General features: G+C 37.8%; 1 protein-coding gene across 3 annotated transcripts in view; it reads right to left on the minus strand.

The window, feature by feature from the left end:
- TTC27 (tetratricopeptide repeat domain 27) overlaps positions 1 to 17,496 on the minus strand; it is an 83,738-nt gene that overhangs the window by 28,158 nt on the left and 38,084 nt on the right. For 2 of the 3 annotated variants that reach the window (XM_036434810.2, XM_036434812.2), the window contains exons 10-12: positions 15,963 to 16,076; positions 7,906 to 8,001; positions 7,137 to 7,259 (exon numbers count right to left, since the gene is read on the minus strand). In XM_036434810.2, the coding sequence (XP_036290703.1) occupies positions 7,137 to 7,259; positions 7,906 to 8,001; positions 15,963 to 16,076 (333 nt within the window). The remainder of the gene's footprint in view (positions 1 to 7,136; positions 7,260 to 7,905; positions 8,002 to 15,962; positions 16,077 to 17,496) is intronic. The other variant, XM_036434811.2, reaches the window with a different exon arrangement.

The following is a 17,496-nucleotide window of genomic DNA, read 5'->3' on the forward strand; positions in this document are numbered from 1 at the left end:
AATCTCTTAAAGAATCCAATGATGTGGAAATGCTGGTCTTTGGCATTTGAAATGCCTTTCGGACTAAAGGCACCTATGTCCTCACAGATCTTATGGTTGGAAGACTGTAGCATGGATTATGTAACAGTTTTCTACGGATGTGTTTTGGTTGTAAGAGAACCAACATAGCTTAGGCAAAAAAATAAAAAATAAAGGGGGGGGGGAGTTGATTCATGCACCTGAAAATTCTTATAGACTATCATGGTAGCTGTATCCAGGGGCTGAGACGATGTCATCACGCCTTTGAAGCTCTCCGTGAGCAAACAAGAAGGGCCCAGGAAGCCCAAGTTTCGTAATCCCAATGCGAACATACAGTCCATTCAAGGCTCTACCAGAAAGGTTCCACCAAAGCTGAAGGGCCTGAGTCATGTGTCCTCTTCTCTGATGGAACCACATGGAAAGGGTTGTCCCCAGGGAAGAGAAGTTCTATTATCACACAATCAGGGAAGGGATGCTGAGCAGGAAAAAAAGCAATTGCTGTCCACTATGAGATGGGAATTTAATGCTCTAGGTCTGAAGTTGTAAGAGGTATTTTGTTTGGCTTACACAATGTTTTGAAGAAAATTAGAGTAGACATTTTTAGGCTGTTTTATTTAAAAATCTAGATTTCTTGGCATCTCTCACAGAATCAAATGATGTGGAAACACTGGTCAAATCCCCACATTATTGTATTAATTCATTGGAGTTGAACCGCGGCTCCTCTTTTCTATGCTCACTACCAGCCTGCTTCATTCATTCTCAGCAAGTGGCAAGGACCTCTGGGCATTTGAGTATGTGACCCTCGCTGTGAGCAGAAACTTTCTCAGGTAAAGTAAGTTGAGGGTAATTCATTCTAGCCATAATTGTAGGTTCTGCTTAAGTCTTGGTTGACTTAGGTTCACTATGTGTAGTCATTGCCACAAACTTGTATTACGAATAAAATTAGTTGCATGCAATTGCAAAATAAAACAGATTGTTGAAACAGCCTACATGTGCAATATATATGTGTGCATAGGGAAGTGGTCTTTGGGGTTTGCAGCTGACAAGATTCTTCCAAGCACTTCAGATTCATTGCAGCCAGTTGCCTATGTAGGTATGACTCTGTATGTTTGGGAATGTATTTTTGTCCCATTGAAAAGACATTTAGGTGACAAATTTCTTGTGGCCTATAAGGATACACATCTATATTTTCCCATAGGGAAGTAGCAACCCATAGCCATAAATACCAAAGCTTTTTCATTCTGTGAAAGTTTCTGGCCTCCCATATTTAATAATGCAAAAGTGACATTACAAGCCCTTATGCTTTATTAATGTTCAGTGAGCACATCTTTTGTAATGTTTTATTGGATAATAAATTATGTAAATTGAGTGGGTAAGTGGAGGAGGTAGAAGAGCTTTTGGAAAGAGTGAAGAAGACTGAGGAATGCAATGTAACTAATTGAAGGAAGAAATATATTGCCTGCAAGCATTGCCCTTGGGAAAGATAATTCTTTGGCAGGACAAAGAAGTGGAAGATCTCTAGGAGAAAGAATTGACTTCTAACAGAAAAATGTGGGATAGGAATCTGAGGGACAAAAAGGCCAGTTCAGACCAAGTCACTGCTCTAGTGTTTCTGACTTTAGAAGCTGCCCCACTCAGGCCCCCCATAATTGTCTTCCAGTAGATAAAATACCTGGAAATGATGCTGTTTGGTAACCAGAAATTGCATACCACCCACTCTCTATTTTCTTTATTCTTACTAGTGTTTAGGTAGGTACTTGGTGGAGGAAGCATCTGAAGTCCTCAGTACCTTAGCATTTCCAAATGTAAAGTTTCTCATGATTACGAATCATCTTCCATTTGTAATTTTTGTTTTCTTTGACAAAGGTTGCAAATATTAGGTCTGTGCTATATGTCTTTTGGACTCTGAATCTTCATGGTCTATAATACAGTCCAATTAGAAGTAGAATAAATATTTGTAGAATGGTAGTTTTTTATTCTGCAAATGCTTTTAGGGTATTATTTGATATTCTGTGTTTCAGGTCCTATTTTAAGTGTGGAATACCTGTGGAGTACAGTATTTTCTTATAATCCTTTTTATTTCTGTAGTAATTTCTCCTCTTTTATTTCTGAGTTTAGTACTTGGGGGTATAGAGAACCAACTTTTGGTTTACTCTTCTTTTTCTAGTTTTTATGGTGGAAAATTTGGTGATTGATTTGAAATCTTTCACCTTTTTCAATATAGGCATGTATAGCTATAAATTTTCCTCTAAGAATTGCTTTCACTTCATCCCATAAATTACAAATACTTACGTAATTTAATTGTTTTTAATTTCCCTGTAATTTCTTTTTTGACCTATTGGTTTTTCAGGAGTGTGTTAATTTCTATAGATTAGTGACTTCCTCAAATTTTATTCTGTTATTGATTTCTAATTTCATCTCATTGTGATTGAAGGGCATACTTTGTATAAAAGACTTCCAGTCCTGTTAAAGAGCTCAGACTTAATCCTGGAGACAAAGGGAAGTTACTAAAGACTGTGGGAATGACATGATCAGATTAGTCTTTTAGGAAGATCAGTCTGAAGTGTGGGAAAATAACTTGTGAGAAATACTTTCAATCATATAAAAAACTATCTTAGAAGAAGAAAAAACAAAAAACCCAAACCAACTGCTAAAAGAATCCCAGCTGTTAAAAATGTTAAAGGTTAAAAACATTTACTTACAACTTCAAGAACAATATTTAAGAGCCCATTGGGACAATGATGTGCAAATATAGTGTATTGGAAGGAAAAAAACTACATAATCGCAGGTAAACCTTATTTGTTAAGAACAAGAGAGGTCCCAACCCTTCTCCCTCCACCCTCTTCACACCAGCCAGTGCAGTCTTTGTCTTTCGTTTAGGGACCAAATTTGCTCAACAAAATAAGCTGCCCACATGCTGGGGAAACTGCTATAGTGTGCCAGATAACTTTAAAAATTAAATGCTAACAGATGAGAGCCAGGTCTGACCCCAAGGTCAAGCAGAATTAACCTTAGCTATTTTGCCAATGGTCATTAAATAATAAGAATCTCCACAGGTAGTTTCTAAATTAGAAATTCTGAGACCCTACAATAGCAGGTGAAAAAATGAGCTCCAGAACACGATGATTAGAATTAGGTACTTTTCCGAACTTGCTCTTTAAAAAGAAATTATGCCATAAGTACTAAAATTCGATCATTAAAATTGGATTGTAGTGACAACTACTGGCACGTGACCAAATACTAAAAGAATCTCAGCTGTTTTAGAAATAAAACTTTTGCTTCCAACTTGAAGCAAAACTATTTAGGGTCTTATGGTTAAACTGATCTGCTAATACAGCATACGACAAACAAACAGGTAAGGGAAGTTTTTTATGTGGCAAATAAAATGCTAAAATCAAACTTTAAAATCAAGATTTTGAGAAATATTTGGCTGTAACTCACAAAAGACTTAAGACAAAGTAAATAATTATATATTCCTAAAAATTAAAATACGCAAATTTTCTAGAATAATTATAAACATAGAAATTTATCATTATTATGACATTTCTTAAGGTGTTAAAAAAAAACAATGCCACAATTACTTTGAGTACACAGTCAAATCTGTTATCTGAAAAGGACAGATTAATTATGTTTGCTTCTACAATTAGAGAAAGTCTCTACTTTCCATACTTTCTAAAAATAATTAAATAAATGTAATATTTCAAAATGGGTTTTGGGTATTTGTGATTCACCAACTTGCTTAATTATTTCAAAGAACCACCATATTTTTATAGACAGTATTATTTATGTTTACTGACCAATGTAAAAGACTCGCATATTGAAGAATGAAGTAATGGAAAGTACATCAGACTAGCAGGGTCAAGATATTCATTCCTTTGTTAAACAAACATCTGAGTATTACTTCAGTGCCAGACAATGGACCTTAAATTTTTTTAAGTCCCCGAAGAAACATGACACTACATCTCATCAAATTTCGAATGCAATCAATTATAGGACTAACTCTTAAAGAAAAAATGCTTTCAATTAAATTATGACACAATGCCTTGAATGAATCACATCCCTCTCACTGCTTTGATATTTTTTCAATCTATTCAAATAAATTTGGCAATTTTTCCTGCCTTCATTCAGTATGTTGCTTGACACTATAAATGGCAGCCTTTCTTTAGATACATAACGGTACAGAATAAGATCCATTTATTCTGAGGTACCTTCTTTCCTCAGCTTCCACAAAGCACTTTGTTGTTTTTTAAGGAAAAGTAAATGGAATTGTGGTGATTTCTCCAATAACAACTGTTTACTTCCCTAATATCAAATTTACATTTCTTACTTTGCTTCTCTCCTTTCCTGTGTGTTCAATAATTTTTTGTCTCAATGCCAACTCATAATGGGATCTTTCTGAAAATATTTAAAATGGCAATTACATCCAACCCAGGTAGCACTGACACCATGCACATAATGCAATCAAAGTGAGGGTATGAAATATGGCCACAACTGGGCTTGTACTAGCACAGACAATGACAGCCTGGCCATGGCCACCTCACTGATAGCAATTGGGAGGTACCATCAAGTGTTAGATACATTCCAAATTCAGAGATGTTAAAATGTGAAAAAATGTGTCTAAGATCGCAGCAGTAATAGCAGCAAACACTCGTGTAGCACCTTTGGAAAGCACAATTCTATTTATTTTACATACATATGTCATGAAAACCTATAAGGTTATAGATTATGTGCCTCTACATGAGAAACCTGAGGCATGGGGGTAACTTGCCCAAAATCACATGGCTAGCATGTGTCAAGTCTAGCATTTGAATCAAGATAACCTGGGTCTAGAGCTGCGCTTTTAACCACTGTGCATGCAACCTCTCAAGTTAATGATCAATAACTGGCCTTGTGACCTGAGGCAAATCATTAGAGACCCCCTTCTTTATGTGGAAAAATAGGGAACTGGAATGGGTAATTAAGAAGCTCTTTCCGGCCAGGACTGGTTTAGCTCAATGGATAGAGCGTCTGCTTGGGGACTGAAGGGACCCGGGTTCGATTCCAGTCAAGGGCATGTACCTTGGTTGCGGGCATATCCCCAGTAGGGGTGTGCAAGAGGCGACTGATCGATGACTCTCTCTCATCGATGTTTCTAACTTTCTTTCTATCTCTATCCCTTCCTCTCTGTACAAAATCAATAAAATAAAAATATATTAAAAAAAAAAAAAAAAGAAGAAGAAGAAGCTCTTTCTGAGGATGGAAACATTATCTTACCTAATAATAGAGAAACATGTAAAATTGACCATACCTCCGCTACACCCACAGCCAATCAGAGTGAGTATGCAAATTAACCCAACAAAGATGGCAGTTAATTTACATACATACTTGGGTACTGGAAACCTCCTCAGCACCCAGGTCACTCCCAGCCGGCCACTGGGCAGAGGCTTTAGGCTTGGGGAGGGGCCAAGCCTGGGATTGGAGGGAAGGGGGGAAAAATCAAAGGAAACATATCCTCAGGTGAGGATAAAAAAAAGAAAAAAAGAAAGAAAGAAATTATCCTATGAAAGACACATCTTGAAAATGCTTAAAGAAAGTTGTCATTTTTTGGTGATGAAGAGACTGGAGTCTGTGTTGATGAAAATACCTTGGCAGCTGTGGTTACTGGCAGTGGCTGCAGCAGCGGTGATGGGGCTGACGCCTTCCCCTGATCAGTCCGGTCACCTCCCACAAAGGGAAGCCAGACTGCCCAATGGGGAGCGGGCCTAAGCCATCAGTAGGACATCCCCTGAGGGCTCCCAGAATGTGAGAAGGGGCAGGCTGGGCTGAGGGACTCCTTCCCAGTGCACTAATTTTATGCATCAGGCCCCTAGTAATTACATAATCTTCTCACAGTAAAATTATACTTCCAAACTAGTTTCTCCATCAGTCAATACAACTCAAAACCTCCACTGCCATTAGTGATTAGTGAAAAAAAACGGAACTTCTACTACTAGTCTAAAATTGACACTCTGTAGAAAGTATTTGCAAAATAGACACACATGTACCACTTAATCTTTTTTATGGTGATGGTGAAAGGTTAACTATAGATAAAAATGACCCAATTTGTGGGTTTTACTTTTTTTTTTTTTTTGCATACTATACTTAAGATAGAAATTTAGTCACTTAAAATTTTAATCCAAAATCAACACAATTTCAATGTGTCAGTTTTAACAAATATTCACAGTATGGAGCCCCTTATTATTTTAAAAATCCTGTTCATTTATGAGGGGAAAAACAATAGATTAATAACAGATGCAAATACTGCAATATTTCCCCTCCTGACCGAATTTAAGGTGGAATTAAATGTACTTTATACACTTAACAACTCTTCTGCCCCAGTAGTCATCACAACCTTTCGATTTTCTTCTAAAGATCCAGCCAGTCACTCTCCTTCCTAGACAACCTTCCTTCAGACCCACAGCCTCTGATCACCAGACAACCCAGGAACAGTGAAAATAACTCCTAATCTTTCCATGTGAAGTTATCCTACAGGAGGAGAATCATAAAGGAAAGAGATCAAAATGTGAAATGTCTTTAAGCTTTCATTACTCATTCTTAAATGTCAAATACCGTATCAACTTTGGCAGGCTTTTCTCTTATATATATACTAGAGGCCTGGTGCACACAAATTTGTGCACTAGAGGGAGGTGGGTCCCTCAGCCCAGCCTGCACATTCTCACATTCTGGGAGCCCTCAGGGGATGTCCTATTAGGCCCATGGGGAGCAGGCTTATGCCATAGTCTGGTCTCCCTCTGCGGGAGGCGACCGGACCCATCACCCTGCTGCTGCTGCCACTGCCAGCCACTGCAGCTGCCAACCCTCCTCAGCCCTCACAGCCGCTGTGGCTTTTGTCCAGAAGACATCCAGTCTATCCTGTCTAATTAGCATATTATACCTTTATTAGTCTACATCATCCATGCAGACTTATAAACAGAAATTATTAAAAATAAAACATTAAAAAGATAATGGGGGTTGGGGGGTAAAATAGAAAAAGGGATATAAGTGAACTATTGGCAAAAGTAGGCTTAAAAAGAGACCAAGTGAGAAGGTGCTTGAAGACAGAGGTTCCTGCCAGCACAAAGAATGTTACTATTACATACCTTCCCATGCTGCCCAGCTCTTTCATAACAAATGACAACATCTTCCCACATTTCTAGCTTCTCAAATATCTGAAGGGCTGAACTGGTACATCCCAGCTCAAAGAGTAAACTTGCAAGTTGGCGCTAGAAAAATCAAGTTAAAATAATGAACATTTCTTTATGCAAAGACAGATTCCCATTTCACTTGCATGTTTATCTAATCTGCCATTCAAGGGTCTGCTTTTGCAATAAAATAATTTTCTCCTCTGTAAAATTAAGAAATTGGACCAAGTGTCTAAATCGCCTTCAGTGCTAAAACTATGGGTCAGGAGGTCAGAATCTCCACCCCAACATAGAGTTAGGAGCTACAACAGGTAATCTCATATCCTCAAGAAGAGGAAAGTAGTAATGGATATCTTACAGGAGAGTAAGAAATAAATGCTTTCTCTTACACTCCGTAAATAGCCTGGTATAAGGTTCATTATTTATTTGGCAGAAAGTCCTCACAGGGCTTTTAAATGTAAAATGTTACTTTGAAAATCAAAGCTTCTGTGGTTATCCTATTATTTAATTTCAAGGATTATGTTTATCTAGTTTTAAATTCTTTTAAAAATGTTTTAAAAGTCTAATATCATTTTAATCAAAATAGATATTTGAAGTAATGGACAATCTCCAACTATTTTAATTCTTTTTACTGAAATATCTGAGAACAGACATAAATTGGATATCATTATTTTCTAATACATTTATCTTTCAAAAGCAAAGTATATCCAATGACAAACAACAATACCTGAATGGCCCAGTGAGGTGGTACTTGACAGCAATAGAAAATCTTCAGACGCTCCAATACAGAGGTAGTCTTGTCTTCAAATTGGTCTGCAAGAGCCTTAAGAGCACAAATCCTAATCAGAATCTACATATATATATATAAAAATTTAAATTTAAACAAGATTCTTCTTGTAAAAGTTATAAAAGTATACACAGAAACAATAAAAAAAAAAAAGTCATGGTGATAAGGTGATGGGGCGTGTAAATTTTTTCTTGAATTTCTTTAAACATAAAAAAAAACTTTAATCAACATTTAAATAAACATGTACATTAAAACTTATCAGAATGTTTTTAAAACTAGAACTTCCTCTAACAGTTACTTCAAAGAACTATCCTTATTAATCAGCTCTTTTATAGTGTATCTATTTCACAACCCTAATGTCACATTGACAATGGTACTCTCTACTATGAATTAGAGAAAAATTATATAAAGAACTCAATTTAAGCCCTAATGGTTTTTGGCTCAGTGGATAGAGCATTGGCCTTTGGACTGAAGGGTCCCAGGTTCAATTCCGGTCAGGGGCATGTACTGTATTTTCCGGCGTATAAGACGATTTTTGAAACGAAAAAAAGTCAACCGAAAATCGGGGGCAAAAGACCAAAATTGCACAAAAATTACCTGCAGATCTTGACAGCAAAGTAAGTCTTTTCTTTGAAGTAGGGGGTAGTCTTATACAGCGAATTTAGGCCTAAACCTATGTTAGGGGGGTCGTGTTATACGCCGGAAAATATGGGATATATTGGTTGCGGGCACATTCCCAGTAGGGGGTGTGCTGTTCGATATTTCTCTCTCATCGATGTTTCTGGCTCTCTATCCCTCTCCCTTCCTCTCTGTAAAAAAATCAATAAAATATATATATTTTTAAAAAGAACTTCATTTAGGACTATTTTCTCATGAACAAGATGAAAGTGAAAGGTGAATCTATTTGATCACAGAAAGTGAACTATCTTATTCTTCGGCAACAGAACTGTAAGGCTGGACATTCATTCATGCAAGATCACCCTTAAGGGACAGAGGACAGTGAAAAGTGGTGTGCACTTGTGCACTGAAGAACTGCCACACACACACACACACACACCTCCCGCAACTGATATACCTGCACCAACCATGTCAAATGCAAAGGCTTACATGGGCCAAATAAACAAGGTTTAAGTTTATGTGGGCTGCAAAAAAACAGAAGCTTCAATTTTCATAGAAACGTAGGTTTATTTCGATAGAGACATGCTGAATACAAAGAGCTGAAATAAGTAATTGTTCACATAAATAGAACATTTTAATAAAAATCTATATTTTTTTCTTGAACATTTACTTACTAAACACTGAATAACAGCGCAAATTAATAAGCATAACACAAATAAATCTATTTTTCTTGTTTTTCGAAAGTGAAATATTTCCTGTTGTGCACACCAAACAAGTCAGTACAAGACTAACAATGTGGCCATCAGCTGCTAACATATTCGCTGCTACTATTAGTGCAGAGAAATGGTGCACCTGCGTGTAAGGCGCGTAAGGGAAATGAATGCAACACGATTATAGTAATCAGTCATTAGCGAACACTGTAGTTTTTTATTAATAATTATGTATAACAGGATATTGTAAAAGTTAAGTTACAAATTTTTTATTAAAATATTCCTTACATACCATTATATTGGCTGGGCTGCAAAAATATTAGTTGTGGGCCGCAAGAGGCCTGTGGGCCACAAGTTTGACATGCTTGACCTACAGGGATACTGAATAACTGAACATCTGGAAGCTACATCAGGAAGCAGACCAATATGACCAAGAGGGCTAAAGGTAGCATGGCCAACTGCAAAGTCAAAGGCTACACTATCCAGTGGTCAAGTGGTCAACCATCAAAAAAACTCACATATTCAGCATCTAAGTGAATGCAGACATATTCTGGAATTCCTAATCAAACACATGAACAGCAGCTCTATTATCATAATCGTCTTCACCTGTCTCTTAATTTGTCATTCAGTTTGTAGCAAATGTTTTTTTAAACTGTAACTGTTTTTGCATAATATAGTAATCAAATTTTACTTCCTTGCCAGTTGACTATTTTTCACAGCCCTATCTCATGAGGAGTAGATAGCAACTGGGCCACGCCAGCACAGCCAAAGGTTCGGAGCGCCTGAGGGAGGACCAGCAAAGGATAAAGAAAAGATAAAGAGAATAAGCTGGGTCTAGGTGGATCTTCAGTGCCTGGCTGAGGCCACAGAACAGATGCAGAGGCATGCTAAGCCTTTATTTTATAGTCAGAGGTAAACAAGCTAGTGGTCACCATAGTTACAGTGTTCTTGTGAGTTTCACTTGTTTTGGCAGCACTTGCTGCACCTCCCACAGTCCACTAGCTACCCAGGAAAGGGCTAGGAAGTAGTCATAAGATCAAGCTTAATTATGCTTAGAGGGCTGTGCCCTCTAACCTGGGACTTGTTGGTGACTTTGCCAGCAGGTCAGTCTGAGGCTTAACCCTATAACCGCTCCCTCCAAGTAACAACATGGCAAGGTTGGTTTTTTGGTGTTAATACACATGCTATGGTTATGTAGGAGAATGTCCTTGAATTTGAAGATGGTTGTGCACCATGCTGGCAACTTAGTTTCCAACACTTCAAGACCAAAAAGATAGCTGTACTGTACTTGAAACTTTTCTGTAAGTTTGAAATTGTTTCAAGTTTTACAAAGTTAATTTTTAAGACTGACATTTTTTTAAAGAAAAAGAAAATAGTAGCAAATATAAACTTCCTCAGAAAAAAAAGAGAAGACAAAGATAAGAATGTAACCTATCCCAGCAAAAGTACAGGACAAAAAGACTAGTTTCTGAGCAGGGAAATCATTCCTCAATTGGGGAAATCTCTCTATTATACTACCTTGTTTTCCCCGAAAATAAGACATATATTTAAAAAATTAATATATTAATTTTTTCTCCCAAAGTTGCGCTAGGTCTTATTTTCGGAGGATGTCTTATTTTCGGGGAAACACGGTAGGTGGGAAATATATAGTTAGCCTAAGAATATCCTGTAGAATGAGAGGCTACTCATTACATCACTTGTTTGACAATCCAAGATGTTATTCCATCAGGTCAGTCAGAACAAATTGAGACATAACCACACTCCTAAACCATCTTGGTCAAAATATTTTTAAAGCTTTCTGGCCTTACTTCAGAGAAGCTTAATAGCAAAAAGGTTGCATGCTTCTGCCCAAAGCTGTTTAGTTGTATGAAGGAGCAAAGAGAAGAAAAACTTCTGGCTGAATACATATGGTTACAATACATAAATAAAAGGTTCACTGAATTACTTCATCAAAAGAGAGGCAAACTTTTCTTTTTATCAAATTCTTTTTCTTTCTCTGGAAGGAAAAAAAAGGAACTAATGCTTATCTAATAATAATAAATTTACTTTTATGAAGTCCTAATTACATGAAAAGCTTTTTATTTTCAAGCAAAGCTCACTTTGTTTGCTGTAGTTACTACATCTAGCTTAAACATATTAAACAGTAAACACTTCATGATTATTAATAAACAATTCTGTTATGTATTTCAGATACTCTAAGATACTTTTAGATGATCTCAGAGTAAGTGTCCTTGATAGTCTCAGATCCTCTCCAAAGGCAAAGGCCACAGCAGAGAGAGGGCAGGGAACCAAACCTATTTGAGCCGGAGCCCATGAATAAGCCCGGGTACAAGTACACTCCCGCTTCACAAGAATGTGACTAGGCCATATGTATGATAAAGATTAAAAACAGAATTTTAACCTATTTTTACTCCTGCACAAAACATACTTCTCTGCACTTTAAGCAAAACAACCATCAAAATAAGATCCACATACCGCCAAAACTGGTTTGGCTCAGTGGATAGAGTATCGGCCTGTGGACTAAAAGGTCCCAGGTTCGATTCCGGTCAAGGGCATGTGCCTTGGTTGTGGGCACATCCCCAGTAGGGGGTGTGCAAGAGACAGCTGATCAATGATTCTCTCTCATTGATGTCTCTAACTCTCTATTCCTTTCTCTTCCTCTCTATAAAAAAAAATATATTAAAAAAAAAAAAAAAAAGATACACCTACCAACAAAACTAAGGGTCATGGGTAAAAGTACTCTTTTTTTATTTGCAAAGTTACTATAAATAGAGGGCATATTTACAGCACATCTCTACATTTTTCAGAGTAGAATTATTTCCAGCAACTCATTCTTAAATAATTCCATTATATTCAAACAAATTAGAATCCCATACAGACACGGTGAATAATTCCATTATACAAATAAACTGGAGTCCCTTCAGGAGAAACAGAGCTGGTAAGTGAAGTGACCTGAATCTGTTCTAGGTTTATCAAGCAGGTCAGTAACCACAATGACACTTACCTAGATTTCCTACATGATCTCTACGACGCCAATATTCTGAATATATGGCTTTATCAAAAGAGTATTTTTTTTATTTCAAGCATTTGGGGTTTGTTAGTTGGTTTTGGCCACCCTTAGCGGAACACAGCTGCACATACATCCGTTAGGGTGAGCCACGTACCCAAATAGTCTGGAAAAGAATGTAGGGTGGTGAATACTGGATGAGTCCTAGGAGAATGGGACTGAAAGAAAGTGAAGCCTCACTTACTACTGTGCATATTTATGCTCATGAACATGGGCGTAAACAATGTGGTCAGGAAGAAAACAGCACTTTGCAAGCTTTCACGCATACCCAGAAATTTAGGTAAATGGCCTCTAGATCAGTGTCCCAACCTTTCACTTGCCATTTTCTCTTTCCAGCTTCTAAATGTTATGAATTTCACAAGCACTTGGTTATAGTTAAATCTGAAGGTGGTCTTTTTAAGCGAGGGGTGGGAGTGAGGGAGTGAGGAGAGCAAACATACCTTAAACCAGTGGTGGGCAAACTCATTAGTCAACAGAGCCAAATATCAACAATACAACGATTGAAATTTCTTTTCAGAGCCAAAGTTTTTAAACTTAAACTTCTTCTAACGCCACTTCTTCAAAATAGATTCACCCAGGCCATGGTATTTAATGGAAGAGCCACACTCAAGGGGCCAAAGATATTAAAACATACTTGTTTACTTGTAAACAGAAAGAGGTCTAGAAGGATACAAACTATTGAGATTGGAAGGCAAGCAAAGGGGGAGAAACTCTTTTTAGTTTCCATTTCTGTATTGCTTACATTTTTTTATAATGACCAGGTATTGTTTCTAAAATTAAAACAATTAGGAACAGGGACATAGTTTAAAAAAGCAAAAACACACTTTGCCATTACTAACCATGTGCTTAGTCCAGATGTTACACATAATGCCTAACAGAGTATGGCATTCCATCCATATAAAAATAATCTAAAGGATCTCTGTCTCAAATTATTCAAACATAAGTACAAAGCTTAGTGTATGTTACTATGGCCAGTTTTCCCAATTAAGGCTTTTGTTATGACATGCCCTTAATCATTATTTAGAAACAAATAGTCATATAAATGACCAAATTCTAAAAGAGAAATCTTTCAACCTACACAGAGCAATAATCTCCACAATGGTACCAATCACCAAGGTCTGCGTCCTCTTCCCTCCAATAATTAACCATAAAAATCCCAATTCCTTCAAAGCATAAGTCACTTAATTTCAACAAAATCAGATTTTTTTAAATTTGTTTAAAAATTGTGAAATCTCAATTAACTATTTACCACAGTTAAAAAAGTCAAATTACAGTATGAACAATCTCTAGTGACAGAAAATGGCTATAATCTCAAATTCCCAACTCAATGCAATGTCCTTCCAGAAATTCAATGGTGAAGGAAAAGATCCCTACTAGGTAATTGTCCTCAGAGGCAAAACCACCCAGACAGGAGCAGATCATAATTTAAATTAACAGATTAAATAACATTCATTAGCAAGATTATTTTAATAATGAACATAAAATAGTCTCACATTAACCCTCAATGACTGAGCTCAGCTTATTTAAACTTAGGTTAAAGCAGTATGACAGAAGACAATGATGACAACTGGTTTGCACAACTTTTTTTGGTTGGGACATAAGATGGCCTCTTTGAATGTATGTGTTCAATTAATTTGCTTCATATCTGGATTTATACACGTAAGGAACTGCTGTCACCACAATGAAGGAAAACAAGACATGAGCTTATAAAAATGAAAAGGTTAGTATTGGATTTGGATCAGTCTGGGAGGGGGAAACTGAATTACAAGATAGAACAGTATTACTTTATACTCCATTGGCAAGAAGCAGGGTATAAAGAAACACTGGACAATAAATACTGAACATGCAATAAGTGAAGAACTCCAGCCTAGAAGAATTTCAAGGTAGAGTGTTTTTAATGGGTTGTCCTTTTTAATGGGTGGTCCTCAACCTGGAGCCCCTTTTCCTAAGTGACCTTATGGTGCTGGTTTATTCACCTTGAGCTGTGATACCCTACTTCCTCTGCAAGTTTCGCATGTCCACGTAGAAATCCCCTGCAAACCTGCCATCGTTAGGACCTGCCACTGGATCCTTCCATGTAATGGCCTGTTGCTGTGTAAGTTGTAGTCCAGACCGTGTCATTAACTAACCAGGCAACGGGGAGCCAGGCACCTGACCTCATCACACCTGCACTTTCCCAACTTGCAACATGGCAGGATTGAGCTTTGCCCTAAGAGCGCCTCCTAGCTTATTTTTCTTTCCACTTTAACAGTTTATCATCTTATCACTTTATACAGCTGAGGAAGGGAACAAATTTTCACAGAAATGAAAACTTTTTTGAAACATTGTTTTATATATATAAGTATTTTTCAAATCATTTTCCTCTTATTCTTCAGGTATGCAGTAATTTCAACAAACACAGTAATATCAAACTCTGATAAGAGGAATTGGCAAAGGTTTAGAGTATGAGGTAAATGGTTCAACAATGATAGAAAATTAGATAAATTTCATATTTATCTGTTATATGATCTGGCTAATTTCCAAAAACTCTTAACTGGAGAGTGCAAAGATTTTCTTTGAGATAAACCTTGCAGAGGCAGAAATAACAACTCCCTCAAAATGCAGCATTTGGTCAGCAAGATGAAGACACTCCAGGTATAGAAAGGCCAAGACTGGCAAAATGCTAGAGCACAGTGATTCAGCTCTTTCTTTAAGTCCATTTGCCCCAGCCAAAGCACATCCTGTTGTTTGATGTCAAAAAACATAACCTGCACAATTCATAGAATGATGCAGATTTTGAATTGAAAAGATGTATTATACACCTGTAAACAAATTTAATTCTATAGCTTTTTAAAAATATATATATTTTATTGATTTTTTACAGAGAGGAAGGAGAGAGGGATAGAGAGTTAGAAACATCGATGAGAGAGAGACATCGATCAGCTGTCCTACGGGGGATGTGCCCACAACCAAGGTACATGCCCGTGACCGGAATCAAACCTGGGACTTTTCAGTCCACAGGCCTATGCTCTACCTACTCAGTCAAACCGGTTTCAGCAGTTTTTTTGTTTTTTGTTTTTTGTTTTGTTTTGTTTTGTTTAATTGCTGCTACAATCGAAAAATTAAATGTTGATGATTACTTTATATGCCAAAGTTAATGGGAGAAATGAGTACAAAGCAAATTATTTCTAAGTCAAAATGTTCTTCATTAGTAAATTAATGTATTCTAGTATTATTTGCATTCAGAAGGCCAAAACTTTAAAAGATATTTAAACTGGTTGCCCCCATCCCCCTAAAAATGGTACTAAGTGGTTTCCTTGAACAAGACATCATACACTTATCTTAATAAAATATACATAGTTGATCATTTTTAACACTTTGATCATTTCAGCATTTTGCTGTTCTATTATGAAGTGATTTTTAATAAATAGAATTCTTTTCTTTGTTGTGAAGACCCATACATTTGGTTTCAAATTTTAAAATCCATGCTCTAAACAATAACAAAGATTTTGAGCAAAATGAGAGCTATCTCATTCTTGTAGATTCGTGACAGACATGTATGCTTATTGATGGCAATAAAGAGTTGAAAGAAAAACAAAAACTGCCACGTGAATCCCTCCTACCTGTGTCTGCCTCATTGCCCGTTCCACTCGGCGTGTGCTTCCTCTCTCAAGTTTTGTCCGCAGGATCAAGGCCGACGTCTGAATGGCCCAAAACTTTGGTTGTGAAAGCAAACACTGATGGAGAAAAATAAATAAAATGAAAATCACAGAATTTACCAACATAATAGGTGTATATGGCACCATAAAGATCTAAAGGAAATAGAAGACATTAAAAAACTAACGCTTTAAAATGTGTAACACTATTTGGCAGGAAATTTTATTATAAATAAAATATGATTCAAGAATTTCCAAACGAAGGAACTGTTTTCACTAAGTAAACCTGCAAACGGATTCTACTACCTACAGTGGTGGTATCACTGCCCTTTTTCTCTTCCTTATTCACAAGGGGCCGCACAGCACTCAGCACAGAGCTCTGGAACAATGGGAAAGTTTCCAGGTCAGGAAGAGCTCCACTGGAATCCCAGCTCCACCAAGTGTGCCGATTAGCTCCTGACCTTGGGAAGTTAGCTGACCGCCCTGGTCTACTTTCCTTCTCTGCAAACAGCAGGGTTGGGAAGATGAAGTGCGCATTGGAGAAGCTTCACAAAGCCTCCCTGGTGCCCCTCAAGCACACAAGCCCTTCCCAGACTCCTTTGACTCCCCTTTCTCTCATCCTTCCCAGAAAGTCACCACCCCGAATGGGTGCGGGTGATGACACTGAAGTCTGATGGGGGTTCAAGACACGCTACCCCCAAACTGAGGGACCTTGAGGGTAGGAGTTTGAGAAAGCTGAGGGAGGAAGGTCTCTCTGACCCCGCCCCGGCCTTCTACCCTGAAACAGCTCATCGTTGGTGCCTTCTCTTTAACCTGCAGAAGGAGCTCCCTGGCTTCCGAAGACCAATGGGAGCGGAGAAGATCCCAGCGATCAGTCTCACTAAGATTCCCCAGGCTGCTGCCCTCCGACCGCTCCTCTCCCGGCCTGCCACTCTCATCAAACCTCGCATAAAAAATGCTCGCTTAATCAACGGTTTCTTCGGGTCACTTCCTCATGAAGGCTCCCATGTCATGTAAATCCAGTACTAAATTAGTGTGTGTGCTTTTTCTCCTGCTAATCTGTCTTCCTCAGTTTAATGATCAGACCCACCCAGGGACCCTAAGAGGGTGGAAGAAAACTCCCTTCCCGTGGCCTCCTGCTGATCACTAACCAGCAGCATCGCAGCACACACATCACCCAGGGGCCTGCCAAGTCAGAGCCCGGCTTTCAGGAGGTTTGCACACCAAAGGGGGGGCCCGGGGGCGGGTTTTCCTCAGAAAAACAACAAAGTCAGACTGTTTTCTATGCTGGCACGAGGACAGGAGTTAGTCTGAGACTTTCATGTGAACGGCAAGCAAGACATTTCACTGAACGTAAAATGCAGTCTGGCAAAGAGACATTTGCAAAGCTTTAAAGGAAGAACTGACTGGATAATGATATCGCTGAAGAATGCATTTATCTTATAGCCATTTGGCTGGGAGATATAAAGAATCAGGAAAGCCTTTCTGAAAGGAGGTAGCA

This window comes from Pipistrellus kuhlii, unplaced genomic scaffold, assembly GCF_014108245.1.
Source record: "Pipistrellus kuhlii isolate mPipKuh1 unplaced genomic scaffold, mPipKuh1.p scaffold_m20_p_13, whole genome shotgun sequence".
Lineage (NCBI taxonomy): Eukaryota > Metazoa > Chordata > Mammalia > Chiroptera > Vespertilionidae > Pipistrellus > Pipistrellus kuhlii.